The sequence below is a fragment of the Dipodomys spectabilis genome, unplaced genomic scaffold (genome assembly GCF_019054845.1).
Source record: "Dipodomys spectabilis isolate Male_0828 unplaced genomic scaffold, ASM1905484v1 ptg000167l, whole genome shotgun sequence".
Classification (NCBI taxonomy): domain Eukaryota; kingdom Metazoa; phylum Chordata; class Mammalia; order Rodentia; family Heteromyidae; genus Dipodomys; species Dipodomys spectabilis.
In genome coordinates, this window is record NW_024870844.1 from 2,651,783 (window position 1) to 2,673,975 (window position 22,193).

The 22,193-nt window shown below is 37.6% G+C and overlaps 1 protein-coding gene across 1 annotated transcript in view; it reads right to left on the reverse strand.

The window, feature by feature from the left end:
* Cdh8 (cadherin 8) overlaps window positions 1-22,193 on the reverse strand; it is a 346,195-nt gene that overhangs the window by 308,525 nt on the left and 15,477 nt on the right. Inside the window, exon 2 of the mRNA XM_042693465.1 lies at window positions 21,669-22,116. Within this exon, the coding sequence (XP_042549399.1) occupies window positions 21,669-21,920 (252 nt within the window). The 5' untranslated portion in view covers window positions 21,921-22,116. The remainder of the gene's footprint in view (window positions 1-21,668; window positions 22,117-22,193) is intronic.

Sequence of the window (22,193 nt, forward strand, 5' to 3'; positions counted from 1 at the left end):
AAATCATGTAGAAAAGTCCAGCTAGGCAGCTTTAAAGACATATGTCTCCTTCACCTCAAGACAAAGAAAAATAAACCTAATCCATCCTTGCAGATAAATTCATCAAAATTCAAGGCCTGTGGAAATGTTTACCAGTGCCATTTCTATTTCTTAGCTTAGAATATCTGAGCTAGAAGGGACCTGACAGATGATCCAACCCAATCCCCGGAAGCAAAGATAAAAATAACAGCATCAGGGTTGAGGATGAACCCAGGATGGAAGAATCGTGTCTTCTAATTGAGCGATACAGTTTTATCTCAGCCACTGTAAGACATAGCAAATACCGCATATGATGGGGTGGGGGTGGGGTAGTGGTGGAGGAGGTTGAGGGAGAGTGAATTCTGCCTTCATCAGAGAATGAATACATTTAAAGATACTTTCAGCTGTCCAGGTAAAGCAAAAATGGACATTTTCCCATCTTAAAAGAGCATTAACACATTCCTAGGGGACATCACAGAGCACATTGAAGAGTGTCTGAAATAAACAATACTTGAAATATAAGAAACTACATAATATGATTATCTTCTGAAGCTCCAACCATTTCTGCTCTAAATTCTGGAGGTTTCCACACAGACCTAGATAAGATACCCCACAGTGAAAGACGTGTTTGCGTAATTCCATAGTTGGATAAGAATTTAATCAACAAAATAATCTTCTAAAGATAAGTTGAATCAAACCATAGAATGGGACTAGTTTATTCTGTCTGTGCCAAGTTCAACTATTTTAGAAAACTTAGAACAGAAGGTAATTGAATCCTAACTTTGATTTCTTTCCTCTTTGAGGTTATCATTTCATGTCCACAGTACCATTTTATAGAATGATCTCTTTCTGATTTTCAATTCATCAGAAATCTAAATGTAAAAGACCATAATCATCTTAATATTAAATCTAAAGCTCTGTGACCTATGGTATCCTGGTGTCTAGATGGAAAATAATCTATATTATTCTACAATGATGCCAGTGGTATACTATCAGAAGGAACATTGAGACAGCCTATTGGACTGAATCTATAATGTACATGACTTTGATGCCTTGAATGTACTATGCTACAAGTTATGTTGTTCAAGTGTTTGGAGGGGCATAACTACCGAACTAACACTTAGCACTAATAAACACTTATATTTCTTTCTACTCCTTCTTTTCTTCTAGAAAGTAGTTACCAAAGACCACTGGCTTTCTTAGGTACTGTGTTAATAAATATCAGAGAATGAAAATGTTTAAGAATATCATCAATGGATGGCGAGCTTATTGGATTGAAATTTGATGAGGAATAAACTTGCTACAAAGAATCTCCTCACAAGTTTTGTTGCATCCAGCTCAGCCAGATCCATATGACCATGAATAAATTCAGCCAGAACAAGATTTTCACTTATGAAATATTTAGAAATTTTTATACTTTGGACTGAATGAGAGAGAGCAAGTGCACACAAGAAGTTTTTAGCAGGATCTCTCTAATAGTAGTCAACAAATAATATTGCCTATGTTTTCCTCACTCTTCCGGATACTATTCACAAGCAGGTAAGATTAGGGCAAGATATTGAAATTTTTATCTTTCCAAGGCTGTTACAGTTTGCTAAGGAGATTTTGGTCCTTATCATGCCCAGTGCCTTAGATTTAGCATTTGTATAACTTCCTTCTTCCTGGTATATTTTATGTTTACAACTAATGTTTATTTCCCTTTCATTATTGATTTTATTAAATCTTTTGGCTCAGTAACTCCTATTAACAAAGGAACAACTCTTACCAAAACCTGTTTATGGAGCTAAGACCTTAGTTTCATTCTTGAGATCAATTAGGTGACTGGAAGAAACATACTTGGAAAAAATGTAATTCACCTTACTACCTTATATAAAATATACCTTTTATATATTATTATCATATTAATATGATATTTTATTGCAATATAACGTATTATTTTATTAGAATAGTATAATGACATAACTAATTATATGACTATATAATATTGTAATGATTATAATAAAATAATATGTTGCTATAATTTAGTAATATATAAAGATATATCATATTATATCTATAATAATTTGACATTTAAAGTTTGTCATTTGTCCCAAAGTTGATGTTTATAGATGTTTGTAGTTCTTTGTCTACAAGTAAAGATAGCACTCTGGATTTAAAGTTTGTATGCGCTTTAACGTTCCTTTGGAAGAATTACACAGTTTTTCTTGAAATGTATACTTTTGAAGTTTATAGACCAGTTACTTTGTTTTTTCCTTAACTTTTGCATCCAATATTCCCTTATGACTACCCATATGTCATACATTTTGATCAGTAAAACCTGTGGAATTGATGCTGTGTTCTCAGTGAATGGATTCACTGCCTTGCAATGTTGTCTGTAAAGCTATGAACCTCCATCTAATAATTACAACTCAAAATTTGTGAGGAGATTCTATGTAGCAAGTTAGTTCCTGATCAAATTTCCATCCAATATGCTCACCATCCAATGATGTTTTTCTTAAACATCAACGTTCTCTAATATTTATAAACTAGCATGGTACCTAAGAAAGCCAATGGTCTTTTGATAACTGCTTTCTAGAAGAAAAGAATGAGTAGTAGAAAAAAAAAATGTGTTTATTAGTGCTAAGTGCTAGTTCGGTGGTTATGCCCTTCCAAACACTTGAACAATATAACTTGTAGCATAGTACATTCAAGATATCAGAGTTGCAGATTTGTAGGCAGAAATTCATAAGATAAAGTAACCATGCAAAAAAAAAAAAAGGCAGTTATAGGCTACCTCCTCACATACAGCACAATGAAGAGAACAAGAACTTGGAACCAGACAGATGAAGCTTAGAGAGTGACGGATAGACATCTGTCTTTACTATATGGAACGTTTACCCAACCTCTTGAAGTGTATATCAGTCTTTCATTATGCAGTACAGGTAACTAGCCCTGACTCCTAGGTTCATGAAGAAATTTGAATGATGTAATGGGCACAAGGTGACTCTGATTTCAAGAGACACTAGTAAAGGTCATTCACACACAGAGCTTTCCCTGATTCTCTGGTGATCTAGTGAACTCATTGGGTCATGTAGGGACACCCATTCAATTTTTCTTCAGATAAGAAAAAAAAGTCATAATGAATCTCTTCCTTCTTATCTTAGAAACACATGGCTGAAGATAGCTCTTGCTACATCTTTTCTGAGCAAAATGTTTTTCAAAATGTTGTGGAGGGAGCTAGATGAAAAGATGCATTTATTTAGAGCCTACTAATATGAGGTGGTTTTTCAAAGTTTGAACCAAGATGACATGAATATCTCAACTAATAAATATTTCCCATGTACATATAGTTGGCCAGAGTCTGAGAAGACTTTGCTTGGCTTTGAATGTAGCTCAGCCGTAGAGTGCTTGTCTAGCAGAGGCAAGGTCTTGGGAGCTGTCCAGAACAGCAAGGATCAGGGGGGTAGAGGTGGAGATCATGAAGATGGCAGGAGGGAGGGAGAGGGGGTTGCTGATGACATCACAGCAGAGTAAAAAGATCAATGATCAGGGCTTTAGCTAAAATTTTCATTGAAACCCTGCGATGCTTTTCTCAGCTCAGTTTCTTCATATGGATGCTGAGAAAAATAGCTGTAGACATGAATTCAGTGGCATTTTTAGTAGTGATACTACTCTAGTTTTACCAAATGTAGAGTACTATTACTGTTATGGGAGTAACAGTTACTCACTAGTTAATGATATCCTTATTACCAACAAAGGTAACAAGGACAAGACACTACAAAGCACTGCCCCAAATGCTTGTCTATTTTCTTCAACTAAAACGTTTTCAACTGTCTTGATGAGTTAAGTCATCTAATAGGGATTGCTTTTCACTGAGGCTAGGAAAAAAAATTCTGAGTCTCTTCCTCCTACATACAAGGGAACAGAAAACATACATATGGGAAATTCAAAAAATGCTGGAATTCAGAAAAATAATTCTAAGACCAGAGGGAAAAGCAGAATTGACTGCCAGCATGAAGAAGATGGATCTTTTCCCTCCTCTTACAGTTAATAAATTCACTAGAGAGTTAATCAAAGACCACGTATTGAGATAAAACTTTCACTTATTGTTTACTTGGTATGTCTGGATTTAGAGGGAGAGATGGACATTACAAGTACTGAGGAACATTTTAGTTTTGCGTTTCAGATAATGGGAGGTGAGACCTGACTGTTAGTACAATATACTGTGTGCATTTGTGTGTGTGTGTGTGTATGTGTGTGTGTGCATGTGTGTGGTGCATGTGTGTGAACAACTTGCTGTACATATTTCTTTTCAAAACAGCTATCGCATGGAGACAAATAGCCTGAGGTAAATACACAAGCTATACAGTTTGCTTTTGACTGGAGGCTTATCTTGTCAGTGATAATGATTTACATAGTGATCGTCTCCCCGCCTGGAAAGCTGCATTAGCTTCTAGCTACATATGCTGTGTGACAGTGGTATGTGGAGAGAAATCCTCCCAGATCAAGCTGGTTTGGATTATTAATTCTTTTCCAGGAATGACATAAGATCTGGATAATGTGTGTGAAGAAGTAAGAATAAGGATTCTGAAAAGACAAGAGATGACATTTTAAAAATTACTAGAGTCATTTATAGAGTATTCCGATGCTGTCTTTTCAAAATTATAATTTACATCATCTGTTGATACAATTTTTTGTCAGTACTGGTATTTGAACTCAGGGCCTTGCACGTGTTAGGCAATGTACATGAGCCACTTCCCAATTCATCTGTTCAGCCACTGCCCTAGGCAGAAGCCCTGGTGTCTTTCTTATATGCCCCAATACTGTTGAGCAAACATATGGATCTCCTTTTACCCAATGATTTGTCAGCACTTCAGAATAATGGGTTGATCAATTTTATTGACTGGGGAAAAAAGAGAGAGAAAAGAAATCTGTAGAATGGCAGATTGGTTACAAAGTTCTGTGTTTTGAATGAAATGACATAAAGTGAATGCTTTTTAAAGAAATGTCAACTTTTTTATGAAAAAAATGATACTTCAGAGAAGATAGAAGCAAAACTTATGGCAAGTAAATTAATGTTTGAGATCTGATTCAGCAATTTTGAACTAACAAATTGAAGAAACTCATTAAATCCGTGTATGTGTACAAACTGAAATACATTATAGGGTGTACCATATAGGAGTCCATGTGTGTTAAATGAAATATGCCATAAGTGTCCTGCACAATGTGAACATACAAATGCTGGAAATGTTAGCCATTAGTATTACTATTTTATAGCAATCATGTCTAGTCATTTCCTAAGCTCAGGACTAGAGGATGGGCAATCTGTGGTGTAGTATCATCTAAGGATGAACTTCTTTTTATAAATCATCCTGTTTCCATAACAACAAAATTCAATAACAATCTTGGATGAAATTATAAGTTTCAACATGTAATTCAGATAGTATGTTCAATTATCACTGTATTTAAAATAAATATATCACAAACGTTTAGTGCAAAAATTGTACATCAGTAGAAAACTGTTTATGTGAGTAGGTAAGGGGTCTGAGAAGTATAGTTGTAGATGTTCAGTGGAATGTACCAAAATTAATTGTGAATCCAAAATATTTCCCTTCAATAAAGTCTTAACTTCATAAACTCCACAAACGTCAAATTATAAGACTCTTCTAACAAATTCAAGAGTTTGAAGATGAAACCATTTTTTAAAAAATTTGCACAAACAGGAATTTGATAACACTACATTATTGCATCATAATTCTTATCAGGTATGGTAACAACGCTGCTCTTGTATGTAACATTCTTATCAGGTGTTATTAATGTAATATTTTATTATAACTCATTGCTATTGTGATACTAGTGATTATACTCAAATGGGAAACAATTTGTCATGTTATCCTGCTTTCTTCTGTCTTGCTCAACCGAAAGATGCTTTTAATGGCTCATGCTCATCTAAGGATTATCTGGATGGGGTATGACTCAAAAACCCGGTGCCCCATACCACCTTTCTAATTAGCTCACTTACTGAATGGTGGAGATTTAAAAATCTTCAGCCACTCCACTTCCATTTCTCCAAATAATCATTCTTTTTACACTGTGACATTTTCAAGTAAAAGAAGTATTCACCTGCCCATATGGGATGTGTGTGTCAATTATTTCGGTCTGAAATTTCTAGCTCTCCCTAGCCATTGAAGTGTAAGTAACAATGAAGCATATACCTCCCTCTATGCCTTTAAGAAGACAAAGCACTATTAAAGGAACATTGCTCCCTCTACTCAGGAAGATTTATTCCTTCTCCAGACTGGATGTTATATCCGTCTGCATGACTCAGAATTATCGAGAAGCATAATGTTGGGTTTCCAAAGGCGCTAGTGAGTAGTGAAGCTTACTCATGTCATTTCACAGATGAGTAAAGCCTGACCACGAAGTGACACAACTTTACAAGTGTCGAAGCTATGGCAATTAGAAGAAGTTTAATTGATGACCAAAAAATTCCAATGCATAAACTGTTTAGAATAATAAAAATACTCACAGTTAGCCCTCATGGAGTATAGTAAGAGATCATATTTATTGCTCTGAGGAATTCCTAGAGGACAACACTTAGAAGCTAATTCTCTATGTGAGAAAATGGACGCATAGGCATGTTCAATGTCCTGCAAGGTGACAATCTGTAGTAAGTGGCTATTGGGACCAGATCTGAAGCCCAGAATTGTCAAACGGAAAAACAGAGGCTCCCAGGGTACCTGAACAACAGTCCAGATACCATGTTTCCCAGTGGAAAACAAAGAAGCCTGTAATGGTGGCCAGCAGAGGTGAGTGGTGGCAGGATAAATTATTCTGTATAAATCATTAGTCTCCAGGGATAAATATGATGGTAAAACATGCCCGCTACCTGGGTCTTAACAACAAAAAAGAAATTGCTAATGGTTTTCAGAATTGTTGCTAAATATTATTTCCTAATTTGTATGTGTGGTTCACATAGGTGAGTATTTATAGGCCCTAGGCCTTCATAAGGATCTGGTTCACAAGGAATTTGGTTTGCTTGAAACAAGGTATCTTCAATAATAAATTATGAAATAGAAAACACTATTCTTTTTAAAAGAAAGAAGGTTCGAAATGAACATTAGCATCCAGATGCTCAGTCTTAACTTTTAAGGACAGTGGGAATAAAAAATTGAACCTTACTAGATGGATAAGTGAAGTTTTCCTTGTGCAGACAATTTTATAAAATTTAAAAGAGAAGGCACTAACCTTCTAGAGTTTACACATTAGTAGCAGAGGTGGGTTTGGCATTTGCAAAGGCTCTTGGAAGGTATCAAATCCATAGTAGGAATCCTTTCTTCAGATTCCTCAAAAGTTCTCTCAGAGGGAAAAAAAGAACATTCATATAGAGACTTCTACTTCCCTATTCCATCTCAGGGAGAGGGTGCATGTTGATTTTCTTTGTAAATGTGACAGTTTCTTTTCCAGGTCATTGCATGAAATTACATGCCAGCACTTGCATAAGCCAAGTGATATAGAACTGTGCCACCTGTTCCTACCCAAATCTGGCCTGGAAAAGATGCTTAGAAAAAAAAAAAGATTTCACTGTAAAGGATTTCCCCAAATATCAGCCAAAGAACTCTCCAGCATCCATGCATTCACAATCTCCTGTCCTGCATTATGCATCATTCAGAATATACGGTGCAAGGTTATAGAAAGGAACATCATCTTGGCCAATGAGAAGCAGAGAGCTAACAAGGCAGGGCAGTCTTCAACAACCCTCGATAATATCCCTTGAGCAAATGTCTATGATTAATAGAGTCTGCCATTTGCATTTAAAGGGGAAAATAGGGAAAGTGCATGACTCCTGAATTTAAAGGATATCATGTGATGGAATGATACACTTAGAGAAAAAATAATCACATCCACAGAGCTTTCTTACCTCCCCCGAAGTACCATGCTACAAAACAGATTATAAAAGGTGGACGTTGAAGTGCATCCTGGAACTACGGTAATCATTTCAACACGGAGTGAGTATGGGGTAGGAGCACTGAGCAAATCATGTAGGTAGGCAATGTGACCTTTGCAGGAGTACTAAATCAGGTAACAGGGGCTAAGCTTCCAGTGTGGACATGGAATCACCTCCATTTCCCACTTACTCCTCTGAGTTGTGGAAAGAATCAAAATAAATATCTGGAGGATCAGATTGCATTGGATAAAAATAAGAAGTTTCCCTGTTTCAGAAGAGAATGGCTATGTCTGAAAGAACATAAGAAAGACCAAATGCAGCTTATATACTGTAAGCAAAAACTATAGCTCAAGGAAAGTATGAGATTTTAAATTATGACATTTTGTAATCCAATCTCAATTTCCCACTTCATTAGCTATCCTAGAACAGTGACTAAATCACTCTGAACCTGTTTCTTTACCTTGTTAAAAGGAGTTGATGCACCTCAAAGGTTTAAGTGAGAGCTAAATAAGATTTCATGTCATCTGGAAGGCAGTAGCCAGCCCCTTCTGAAACTGTTATTTCTCTTGTTTCTGTCTAACATGACCTTCAACTTTCACCTTGGTTGTGGCTTATTAGACCATTAAAATATACATCTGCCCAAATATATCTGTAAAGTAGAAGAAATAGAAAACTAGCCTCAGGCTTCTTAAATGTAAAATTAATTGCCTACTTTTCTATATTTAAGTATGATACAAGTCAATTTTAGTTTTTTCTTAATTCTTCCTTCCAATATTCCAAAAACCTATTAATAAAGACACAGAATTTTTGAAAACATTCATTGTCCAAGGATTTAACTCTTTCTTTACTTTCACATTTTTTTTTAGTGTCATAGTGTAGAAGTTCTTTGAAGTACAGGACTTTTTTTAAGTTGCTCAGAATTAAATTATTTTGCTTCTAATATGTTTTGTGGTAAAATGGCCATAATTTTGTTCCTGGCTCCAAATACTAGAAAGTATTTAACTTTAAAAGCCAAAATGTGTTTCTGCAAGTTAAGAAGAAAGAGCATCGTGTTTGTAAGTTCAATGAAATTGTTCTGACTTCCTGCTGAGTCCTGCCAGCCACAGTTACTCAGCAAATGCCCTGTGTCAGAATAAAAACTCATTTTTCTAAAGCAGACATGTGTGATCAGAAATGTCATAAAACTATTTATAAACCCATTTGTACTGGGGCTAAAAGAGATTAGACTGGGCCTGGAGAGAGTCACCCAATAGGTGTAAAAATCTACTCCACATGACCTCTCTCTCTCTCTCTCTCTCTCTCTCCCTTTCTCCTCTTTCTTTCTCTTTCTTACTTCCATTTTCAGTCTGTAACATTTATCCACTTAACCATGATCCTGTTTGTTTCAATTTTCTTTTGCTCCTTCTTATATTGCATTCTTTGCAATGTCTTTTATCTGTTTCAGAATTTCTATCTTTTTCTCTGCTTCTTTGCTACTTGGCCCTGTGGCTTGTGCCTCTGACACTAGCTCACATCTAAGCTTGTGCTCCTGGGTACTGAAGTGTGTACCTCTCCATGTGTATTGTTTGTTAGTTCAGTTCCTTTTTTCTTCCTTCTCCAAATAATGGGAGAAAGGATGAGAATATTTATATCAATTCTTGATAGTCCAGGGGAGATAGGGAGTTTCACTGCAGCTATTAAAACAAACACACACCTCAGGTCTTTCTAGTATGAGTATAATGACAGGGAAAGCAGAGGGAAGGCATGAAAAACAGGGCCCTTGATGAATAAGACCAGTCATTGCAAATGTCTAAGGATTTCCCAAAACACTGCCTCATGAGTTTGATTATGAATACCCCTGCAAAAGCACAGGGAGGAAACAAGGGATGAGCTCTGTCAAGACAAGGCTGCTGTTTGAGGAAAATAATAATAACAATGACAATAATAATAATAACAACAATAATAGGGCACACATGTGTACAACATCACACATGCACATGAGCAAAAGTAAATTACAATGAGAAAGCCATTCATATTTTTATATGCATACAAGCATATTGAAAAATAAAAACAAGGGCTTCACTATAAATAACCCCATCAACATTCTAAATAAAGGCTGTAGGTGGCTGGGGAGTCTGACTTGCTTCAAGGAATTACGGGATCTGGTCATTTTTAATAGCTGTGTTTGTTCCTTCACCAAATTACTTCCCCTCAGAGAATCTGCTAACGGCAAGAAGGAGTCATTCTCAGTAGGCAAGGTGCACCAGTAACGAAGGACATGATGGGATTGCCCAGGGGAAAGGCACCATCATAAGAGATGAACAGCATGAAGAGAGACAGAGAAGATGAAACAGAGAAGCACATATCCATTTGAAAAAAAAAAAAACGTCTGGCCTTGCAAAGGGGCCACAAGAGAAGTCACTGTAGAGAGCTAAGTAAATTATAGATCCCCCTCTGGAGCCTCAGCAATATTGTCCACCATCTCAGTTGCAAGCATACAGGGAATAGTTACTAAATTATTCAGCATTAACACAATTAGTTCAAGCAACCCGAGGGTACAAGCATTTTGTCTTCTTTTAGCTCCTGTCTGTGTGCACGGGATTTTATTTTTCATTCCACTCAACCACTGCTTTTTTTTTTTTTTTTGCTTTTCCCCTGCTGTTCTGGTGATTCCCACTTTAAGAGAACCCCAGAAAATTGTCCACTTCTAACCAAAGATTTCAGTGTGCTAACTTAATGCATCATCTCTGGAGTAGCTAAGAACTCTGCAGGGCTCAGACAAATCATTTTCTCCTCCTTATCAAACAATGAGATCTGGGTTAGCCCAAAAGTTTTGATTTTTTTTTAACTGTACATGAGAAATAATTACATATATAAATAAATTTAAAGCACTTAGCAAAATGGCCTGTTGTTCAATTTTTCCATCAATATTCGCCATAATTATTTATAGAAATATACTTGTTCTTTATATATATTTACTCATAAATATACATATTAATTTATATTTACATGTATATGTATTTATATATTTATATGTGTTTATATTATATTTATATTATTTGCATATTATATTTGTATGTGTGTACATGCAAATATAATGCATATTTTTATATTTGTTTTTGCTTTTGCTGTTGGTTGTGGGGCTTGAACTCAGGGCCTGGACCCTGTCCTTGAGCTTTGTTTTTCTTCCTTTTTAAATTGTTTAAATTTATTTATTTATTTATTTAACTAAAGGCTTTTGCTTGACAACTTTTTTTTTTCCTGTGAAAATACTGTACGGAGCAGTTACAATTACATGGGCAAGATAATGAGTACATTTCTTATTGCCTCCTCCCTTGTTTCCCCTTCCCTTCCCTTCCCATCCCCCCAAGTCTGTGCCCCCTCTCCGCTCCCCTCCCCCAGAACCAAAGTTGGGTCCACCTGTATCCCTATTTAAACAGTTTGTTTTTTCCTTTCCCCTCCACAAATTATACCATCATCAAATACAATGAAAACAAAGGTGCCTGACAGCCGTGAGCCACAGTTCCATTTCTGGAGTTTTGGTGGTTAATTGGAAATAAGAGTCTCATGTTCTTTCCTACCCTGGCTGGCTTCGAACCACTCTCCTCAGATTTCAGCTTCCTGGGAAGCTAGGATTACCCATGTGAGGCATCATCACTTGGAAATTTTAATGTATATTATTGAGAAAGAAAACAAAGTCAAATGGTATGTTACCTCCTATATTCACTTGGAGAACAGCTCACAAATTAATGTGCCTGTGACATTAGCCGTTCTTGAGACCAGATTATGCCAGGGCCAATTCCCACAAAGGAACTAGGCTCAAGAATATAATTTTTCTCACAAGGTTTGGGGACATATTTCTATCTCTTAGTAGCAATGTGTGTAGACACGTGTGCAAAGAAGTATGTGTATCAATGGATAAACATGTCTAGTGTCCACTCAAATCTGTCTGGAGACCATACTTGGGTTTATATGAGTGGTCTGACTTTTCTCATCTGTACATTGGGGTTATATCCTGGCACCTGTTATGAGCATTCTTTGTCCTTGCCATGTCCAGATTTGACTCCTGAGTTATCACTTAACAGTGTATGTGAACTTACAACTTCTAATTGAAAGTGGCTCCCCATCTGATAATAGGGCAAACGGGCAAAGGTCAAAGGAGCGCTGTTGTGAAGACTGAGTAAGCAAATTTTAGAGAAAAGAAAACCTATAGTGAATACTCAACGAATCACATGATTTTATTTTATTTTATTTAAAAACTTTCTCCTCCCACTTTAATGTCTGAACAATACCATCTATTTCATAGTCTCCACAGTAAGGCTCACAACAGCAACAAAAAAGTCTGTGCAACACAGCTGGGTTATTATTATGTTTTTAGTATTACAGATAAATAAAAATAAGCATACTGTTGTTTAAGTCCCTGCAGCTCCCCAGATATTCCCAGCCTTTCTGATCAAGCTCATTTGGACGCTGCTCATGTCTCCCACAGAAGCCCAGTGACATTTGCTACTCTGCAGATTTCAGAGCTCCTGGGCAGCATTGTGGTAAATACATACAGGGGAAAGGAAGACGTTTATAGCATCAAACAGGGAGTGGTTAGCAATGAATCCATGAGCTGGGGTAAACTGTGGGCAAGATGGGGGACAGGCAGGCTGTCACTGTGGCCAGCTCTCACACAGCCAGCCCGTATAGGAGGAGTTTCATCCAAATACTGATGTTGCAATCTACCATGTCCAGCACCCTCCACATGGGTTCAAAGGAGATAGGCAGCCACTGGTCCCTCATCCTCTTCGGGGGCTTTTACAAACATCTGGCACACCTGTACTATGAACCCATCCTGTTCATTGAATGGACTGCATCCTCAGGATGAATGCAGAGCAGAGGAGGGAGGAGGAGAGAAGCATCATTCACATCATTGATGACTGACTTCCTCAAAGCTAAATATGCATAGGTTAATGTCTCTTAACATTTGGATATGTTTGTCTTCATTAATATATACATATACAAATGTTTCTTAATCTTTAAAGATATTTTTAAAGGTTTACATGGCCACAAAAATGACTTAGATATATTGTTCAAGAGCATATCCTGATTGGTTGAGTGAGGATACACATGCGTGTTGGATGAGATTATCCATTTCCAACCAGTTCCTAGTTGTAGCCATTGCTGGTGGTATAGAGATCTCATTTTTAAATATTAAGAGCAATGCAGGTCATATTTCTCTTTGAGGTGATAGAATCTAAAAGGATTCCTAAAATACTAAAATCCCAATTGGAGGACCCAGTGCTTATGAGAGACCGTGTCCATCCTTTAATGGAGCATTCGAATCTTTGAATGTTGGCAAGGCTATTTTTACACTCCTTCCAAATATTTAAACACTTAGAGATGGAAACATTCACGGGAAAATTATGCAAAGGTGTGTTTGTGAATTGGGAGTGGATTTCAGTAAAGTATAATTGAAGCAACAGGAATAGATGGAATATACTGAAATATATTTTAAATACCACCACTTAGGAAACGTGTATAGACGAGCAAGCAAGATGACACCCTAGAAATGCTGTCACCATTTTACCTTTCTTGCATAGTGTAAGGCCATGAATATCTTTTTGTAGATTATTCTTGTTCTTTGAAAAGTTATGGACAGCATGGAACTGGCTACATTACCTGAAAACTTTAAAAGGTAGTTTCCAACTTCAAGATCCTACATAAAATCTTCATGGCTGGTTAATAGTTGGTCTATTTTGTGGTCATGGACATCATGTAGCATGCATGTAGCAGTCCAGTAAAATGAGATATTCTTTCTCTGTCACTGCATAAAAATGATTAAGCGTGTTTAGCACCTTAATTTATTCACTGATGAGACTGGACAGCCAACTGTTTATAAGACACGTGTAGTTTTTATAAGTAAGGTTCTACTTACCAAATGAGTATTACATGAAATAGGGTTTCTAAGAACTTATTATGGACGGATGGCACTGCTTTTTAAGAAAATTGAGCAATAAGACATTATCATTAATGTTCCTCCAATTTCATTATGTTTTATAATGTAATAAAAGCATAGTGCAGAAAATAAAATGCAAAGCAATACTGTGTAAAAAAGTTGATAATTTGTCCACACATGTTAGAAAAGAAGATAGATTATGTTGGTGTATTTCCTTAATATTTTTTATTGTTTTGTGATCGGGTTACTAATCTGAAGAAGTATCTGCCTTGTTTGTAAGGTAGATTAGCAATTTGCTTAGATAGCATCATGATGTCATATAGATAGATAGATATTAAAGGATATATATCAAGTTTCCAGCTGGCCAAAAACAACAGTTTTTGTTTTACAGTGTTTATAGATGTGATTAGCATTCTCCTTAAGTTACTTTATAATATCAAGAGCATTAGTAATGTGAAGGTGTTTTATGAGGATAATATGGCAAAAAGTACAATAAAATGATGGTAAAATTTTGGGTGTACTGAGTGGTGGGTAGTATTGGTTTATCACTTTGCAAACCAACGTATACATATATATTCAACGTTTAAATATTGTATCACACAATCATTGTTATAATGACATTCTTTGCACATTCTGTAGATAGCCTTTGGCGTTTTGAGGTGGTAGCCGTGTTTTCTCATCACATACCTCAATTTTTCAATAGCTGCATACTCTTTTCTCCTGTGAATCTGCGAAAAATCACTCCTCAGTTCCTTAGTATTTACGTTTGCCCAATACTTCTCCATGGGTTTCAGTTTCAAGCTGGTGGCAGGAATCAATTCTGTCATGTATTTTGCTATAGACTTCTTTGTCATCATTATTCACAAAGCAAGTGTGTGCAATTTGACTCACTCATAAGCATATGAAGTCTCCTTTCCATTAACGTGGCTCAAATACCTCTCTCCATGAAATGACCCTCAAACAAACAGAAAAGTAAAAATCTTGTGTAGGAAATCTGATTGGATTTATTTCTCAGAGTACCCACAGAGATAAACATGCATCATATGCTCTTTTTCACCTGGTCTTTGGCAAGAAAACAAGCAGAGTGAGAGGATATGACTACAGAAGAATTAGTTTACACACAAATTCTGTTACGAGGTTCTTCATAGGGTGTGTGTGTGTGTGTGTGTGTGTGTGTGTGTGTGTGTGTGTGTGTGTGTGTGTGTGTGTGTGTGTGCGTGTAGGGAATCTCTGGATTTCAATGACTAATAATATTCTCCATATTTATATTATAATTATAACTAAAAGATTTCCAACTGTTCTGGGATGTCGATTATTTCCAAGTGAGGACATTGAGCAAGAGGCAGACAGCATTTGTTGTTTGGCCAGATTGAGACACACGATGCTGACTTGCATTTTTGCCAAATTATTGGTGCACGAGGCTCCGTCTGAGTAGGCAGAAGCTTCAGGGAACTGACTGAATTGTTCTCACAAGGCCAAAGCTACAATTTGGCTGCGGCTGCCTAGCCCAGTGCTCTTCACATGCAAACGGCCAGCAGAAATAATGGCATGTCAAGTGCAATTTTCTTACCACGCGCTGACACCATAAACTGTAATGTAGTGTAATTATTCGGCATCCCTTGTCCTTCATACCAAGCACCACTCGAACGATTTCCAAGTTACAAGGAAGAGGGAAGGTTACAAGGTCAAATTTAAAGAGAGAAAATGAGTCAGTGCCTTGGAGGAAGAGGATTATAAATAGATGTGGCATTGCCAGCGAGAGTCACATCCAAATAAGGAACAATTCAGAAGCCAGGTAGGAGGGAAACAGGGAGGGAAACAGGGCAGTGGGGTGTTTGTCAGAGAGGACTCGGGATGGAATGACTCTGACCACTTCCAGGGCAAATCGTTGTTTTGTGTCATTTTGTTTGGCTTTTCTCACATAGAGTAATATGAGGAGCTGGAGGGTCACAGGAAAAGACAAAAGTCTAAAGCAATGCCAGCTTGAAATTGATGGATGTTCCAAGCAAACACATAATATTTAGGCATACATATCTGTATATGTTTTGCTCCTAAAGGTGTTTGTAGGTAACAATAGAGAAAAATACACTATCATTATCCACCGTACAATCTCACCATAGTAAAATAGAGCCAAGAGCAGCTTAGTGAAGGTCTTTCCCAGGTACTTGGAGGTTGAGCTGAATTAGAAAGAAGCTAGAGCTCTCCGAAAACCCTACCTCTGCTTGCCTTGAAGGGCTCTCATCCTAATTCTCTGTCTTCCCATGCAACATCCCAAAGGGGTTTCATATGGTGACACTGAAACTTCTAACATATTGATACGGTGGAGCAGAACCTTTGGGAGTAGGTCTGAGTAGAAACCTAACTAATGGGGTTAGCACAGCTCTAAAAGATGCCCCCCCCCCGCAATATTGGTTCCTTCTCTTTCTGCCCGTCAGGTTCCTTGTGAAGGAGGCAAGCTGCAATCTCTAAAAGGGCCCTCACCAGAACTGACCTTGCTAGCGCCTGGATCTCAGACTTGCTGCCTCCACATCAGTACACAATCCATCTCTGGTATTTATCAGTCCCTTTGTGTGGGTTAACTGATTATGGGAGCCAGAAGGGAGGTGCCCAGCCACCCCTGATCTACTCTCTGCTCTATCAATAACCCTGACCTATGCTATGCTGAGAACATGCTCTCTTCTCATGGTTGTGTACTGGTTCACCCAGTTACTTTGTCATAGCTCACAGGTGATTTCCTTAGGGACCATTTTCTCTCAGGACAGGTAAACCTCCTCCAGTAGAAACTTGAGCAGAACCGTATGTCTCTGCTTCATAGTACTTATCTGAGTTTTAATGTGACGTGGGCTTCTGCGATTATTTGTCTTATTGTCTGTCTCCTTCTAGCAGCCCATTAGCTCCATGACAGATGACACAGAACTGTGTTTGCTCAGTGCTGAGACATTGTTGACAATGGAATACTTAGAGGATAATAGATGCTCAATAAATAGCAATGGAGTACCCCTATCTATCACCTTTCTTACTTATAGCAGAAGGTTTTCATGATGACATCAAACTGTCTACCAGAAAGACCGCATACGTCTTTTAACATGAGGGCAATGTTTCAAGATTTATTGAAACCCACCATGGATTTCTCTCTGGCTGTCTCTTTCTCTCTCCCTTTTCTAAGACCAGAACAAATAAGCCTATTTGGGTTACGATTCCCAGGGGTCACTCTCTCTGTTCTCGGCCAGACTTTCCCCAGAAAGCCAACACTGGAAATGTGTGATGACTCTGAAATCTTGGTATTTATGTTTCATGATCAGGCTCTGCGCAGACTTGTTCCACAGAAAGCTAGAGGCAGGACCGAAGTCTGCTTGGGTAACTTCCGTCTTGTGGAAATTCAGAAAGAAGTTGGAAGATAATGTGCTGTGGCAGGAGCCTGGTTTCTACAAAGATGATCTGCTGATTCTTTGTAAAAGAGTAGGTTTTTTTTTAATACTCTATCCCACTTTCACTATTCCTTAAAAATATCTTTAAAAGTCAATATAGCAAGGTGCTGATAGCCCATGCCTGTAACTAGAGACCAATTAGCCACAAAAAACGCTAGAAGAGGAGGCAGTGTGGTTCAAGTGGTTGAATACCACTTTCTGGAGTGAAAAAGTTCAGGGACAGCACTCGGGTCCTGAGTTCAAGCCCCACTACTGGCACCAAACTAAAATGAATGAATGGATGGATGGATGGATGTTAATATATAAGAACAATGGTTTAAACTCATAGCTGGCCTGGAATAAGAGAACATGGAGGTTAACACACGGCCCACTTTACTTTTTAAAAAAAAGAGGCCATCTTTCTGGACACTGGTGGATCATGCCTATAATCCCAAGCTATTCAAGAGGCTGAAATCTGAGGATCATGTTTCAAAGCCATCCTAGACAGGAAAGTCTGTGAAAAACTTAACTTCCAATTTGATACCAAGGCCCAAAGCAGAGCTGTGGCTCAAGTAGTAGAGAGCAAGTTCTGAGTCAAAAAGCTCAGGGACAAATATTCAGGTTCTGAAGTCCCACTACATACAATGCTATTTATACCCATTGTAATTGAGTTTATATGACTCGTATGAATCCCGCCAAGATTTAAGTGGATTATTCCCTCATGTATTTATGCAAAATATTTACTGAAGGCTTCTTACATGCAGGGATGTTCTAGGATCTGTGAATTTTTAGTGAAGAACAACAGAGATAATAAATTTTCTTTTTGTGGAAGTTACCTCTTACTAGGAGACAAATCCAAAATATAATATAGTGTCAAATCCAAAATATAATATAGTGTCTTATTAGATAATGATCATCAGGGAGAAGAAAAAATATATAGTATTAAATAAGGAGGTAAACTGTATTTTAGACACAATAGATAGGGATGGCTTATGTAAGGATGGAAAATTTTCCTGCATTCTGATTCAAGAGGGAATTCACAGGATCACGACGCTTCTGACCAAGCAAACATCACCTCATCTTTCTCTGTTCCATGACATTGCATGAAGACTTCTGGCCAAATAGAGTATCTCACTTGTCCACCAGACTGAATGCCAGGCACCCTCCCTGGGAACACTAAATCCCTTTCAACCTGAACAAATGAAGGGTCCTCTCTTTGGATTCCCTGAGTTCACCTAGGGAGGAGACTGTCAGCATGTTTACCATCGCTCCTACTACAAACACATGCAGAAACACACACACACACACACACACACACACACACACACATGCTCACACAAATGAAGAAAGTAATGATGCCTACACATACCAGGCACTACATAGACATTAATGCTTACTATTCTTCAAACTCTTGTAAATCTTATTTATTTGAGTAATTCACAAAAAGCTTTGGTAATGTTCCTTGGGTTACCAACCAGAAAGTGGCAAAAAACAATCAATATTCCAAGCTCCCATCTCTCATGCTCAGATTCTTCCTCGGCATGCAGCAGTTCCAATATGTAAAAAGAGACAGAGCCCAAGGATGATGTAAGGGTGTGTGCCCCTCCGATGAGCCAATCACTTGAAAGCTGGCTCTGACCTTGAGCTTGAACCTAGCCAGGTAGGTCCCAGGCCCCCACCATGGTGAGTCACAGGAGAGCTTTTAAAAGAGCATAAGTAACTAATGCTTCTCAGCTGGTTCCTGGGGAGAAGCACTGTGGTGGAGTGGTTTAAAGAGTCAGATGTAGAAGAGTGTGCATAGAGATAAAACACTGCAGAGCGCCCGGTGGGCACCCTGATATAATCGTACCTGCACTCAGCCTTACTCATAATTTGCAGCAGTCACCTGAAATGTATTTTTAGCTATGCTACATCCAAGACCCCCTCAAAAGCAGAGCTGTCATAATTCAGGAGCAATTTTCTTTAAAGGGAAAGGTATATGATTGGAAATGCGTGCAGAAAGATTCTTCAGAAAATAAGTTTTATTCTGCTTTAATAATTGTTTGAAAATTGGCCTTATCTAGGAATAAGCAGATGGGGTAATTCATGAAGAGTGATTGTTGCTAAGACCCAGGGGCACTCTAACCATTTCAAAATCAGGGTTCCCTAAGATTTCTGCCACTCCAAGAAGTGAGAACAAATTTAGTTTTACTAAGTCACTCAGGGATGCCCAGTGGCTGGCTCTTTGCTTCTATCTCAATTATTTCATTTAAGCCAGCAGATTCAGAGTCCAAAAGAAACGTGGCTTTGATTACTATGTTTTTTTTTCTTTTCAGATAAGAAAAAGCAATGCTCTCCTGGGCACAGTTTGTTCACTTGTTAACATTATTCAAGACATGTCTAGAGTGATACACCTGCACACCAAGATAAGTAGAGGAAGCAGACAGGTGTTTCCCAGCCATTAAGTATAAATGCATATGTTTCTAGGATTTTGTACAGGATAACAAAAAGCCTTCTTTTTTATCTGGTTTAAGAAATTTTAAATGTTCAGAAGTGAACAATTTAAGGACTTTATGTTTTACATTCAATAATTCAAGTGCAAATTATAAACTCTGAACCATTAACTACTAGTACATAATTGGGTAGGAGGTTTAAAATTATGGTCTTAGAAATATCCAATAGGGTTTTTGCAGCTTAAGTAGATCCTGTATTAAGCCTGCCATCCAGGTTTGGTTTATCGGTTCATCAAAGCCTCCATTTTTGCACCAACAAAAATGATACAGCTGTTCACCAAGCCCTTATCTGAAACCAATGGGATAGGTGTATGTATTGGAATTCAGAACTTCTTCTGCTTTAGAAACAATATATCTACTATGCAATAAGTAATGCCCTAAGCTCAGTAAGGAGCAGCACCTTGTAATCAGCTGCAATAAAATTTCTGCAGTGAAATATACAAACAACCATATTATTGGGATCTATTATGACTATTAACAGTCTCTAGTCACTTTCTGCCACTTGAGTTTGTATCAAGAATACCAAAATAATAATAATTAATGGATTTTGTATTTTGAATGTATGAGAAAAAGATTACAAACCTGTTTGATAGACCTGTTTTTCTATGTTTCTATATGCATGTGTGAATATACTTGGATACATATGCCGACCCATAAATATAAATACATGAGGGATGGAAAAATTATTAAAAGGATAATTCGGGCCAGACAAATATTTTTACAATAATATTCACAATATATTTAATCCTCAACATTGGCCTGAATGTGCATTCCTCAAAGTAGAGGTCATTTTTCTGTTAATAGGATCCTATGGGTCAAGTGTAGTACTTGGCATATTAAAAGGACTCGATAAAGATGCATATAGTGATTCGTGATAATTGTTTCCAAGCTTTCTCCATCCAACAATAATGAGAATGACATGAAAGGAGCCAATATGATCATTGAGAAACCTCAATTGGATTTGCAAAACATTAAGACAGAGAGTGCAATGCCATCAAAAATCCCAAGGGAAACCAGGAGTTACCTCGAATCTTGACGATCAATGTTTAATCCCCTTGTTATTTTTCTTTTAAATTACTACATTTGAGGAATGAATGATACTGGTGTGATTCATTCTTGAACCTCACGTACTAGTGAAATCAGCCATTGGCAGCTTCATTATTAAAATTTTACATTCAATGATAGTATGCTTCGAAATTAAAAGAAGAACTTCTCCACAATAACACACATGTAGCCCCCTCTACACACACATACCCCCCCGACTCAGAGCCAAACACATGCCTACAAAAGAAAACTAAAATTCTGGCAATGAATGAAATAATCACCTACCACAAAGCTCATCCCACTGCAACACCAGACCCTGTACAGAATCTTATCACAAACTTCGCTTTCTCCAGCCTAAGGATTCTAACCAAGCACAACAAGAAGAAAAAGAAAAGGAAAAAGAAAACCAGCCTGCAATGGGAAGTGTATCATCTTACAATAAAAAGAAACAAAATATTATCTGAATGATTGATGTGATAGGAATTCAAGCTTTAACAAAACTGCACACCTTTCCAAGTGCTATTCCCAGTACTGTGCACTAGAGAAAAGGGTTGTCGCTAGGAGCTCTCACAGGAAGGCAAAAGAAAAAGGTTTTTCACTACTCAAGTATTGTGTTGAACTGTCTGTCTGAGAGGTAGTAGAGCATGTGGGAAGAGCTTTCCCCAAGAGGACCATAAAAAAGCTTGGTATTCCTAAAGAAATCAACAGGTTAAGTAACAGACCATCTGGTCAAAAGGATTCACAGCTAAGTGTTTCAAAATCTGGGAATCTGATATTAAAGATCCACCGACCACAAACAGTTCTAGCAATTAGGATCTTAACAACAACAACAACAAAAACAACAAAAATCAGAAACTTACCCGGCCAACAAGAATCGGTTCAGGTCCAGAAAACTCTTCCAGGACGAACATTTGATTCCAAACCCAGCCTCTTTTGGAGCGGTTCAAAATCCGCTGTTCTTCCCTCAGCCGGCTTAGTTCCAAAGGAGATCCACTCATTAAAACTTGAGACGGATTCATTGGAGCCATGTAAAGGCAAGGGGGGAAAGTGATCCATAATATTATTAATGGAGTCCAGAGATCCAAGAGCATTTCCGCTAGCCGTTCTGGCATGGTCCCACCAGTTAAGCAAATCACCACGAAAATGAGACAATTATTTGTTTTGTCTCCGATCTGCAGCCATCCAATTCATCATTCAGTGAGGAGCGTTTACTTACAGCTCTACCACGTGTTTAGAGTACGGAAAACAGACATCATCTATGCAGGGTTTTTAAGACCACAATCCATTGGCTTTCCTTTGCTTTGAAGCCTCCTGCAACAAAAAACAAAAAAACAAAAACAAAAACAAGGAAGGAGAAAGATAAGGGTTCCAGTGAAACAGGCTTT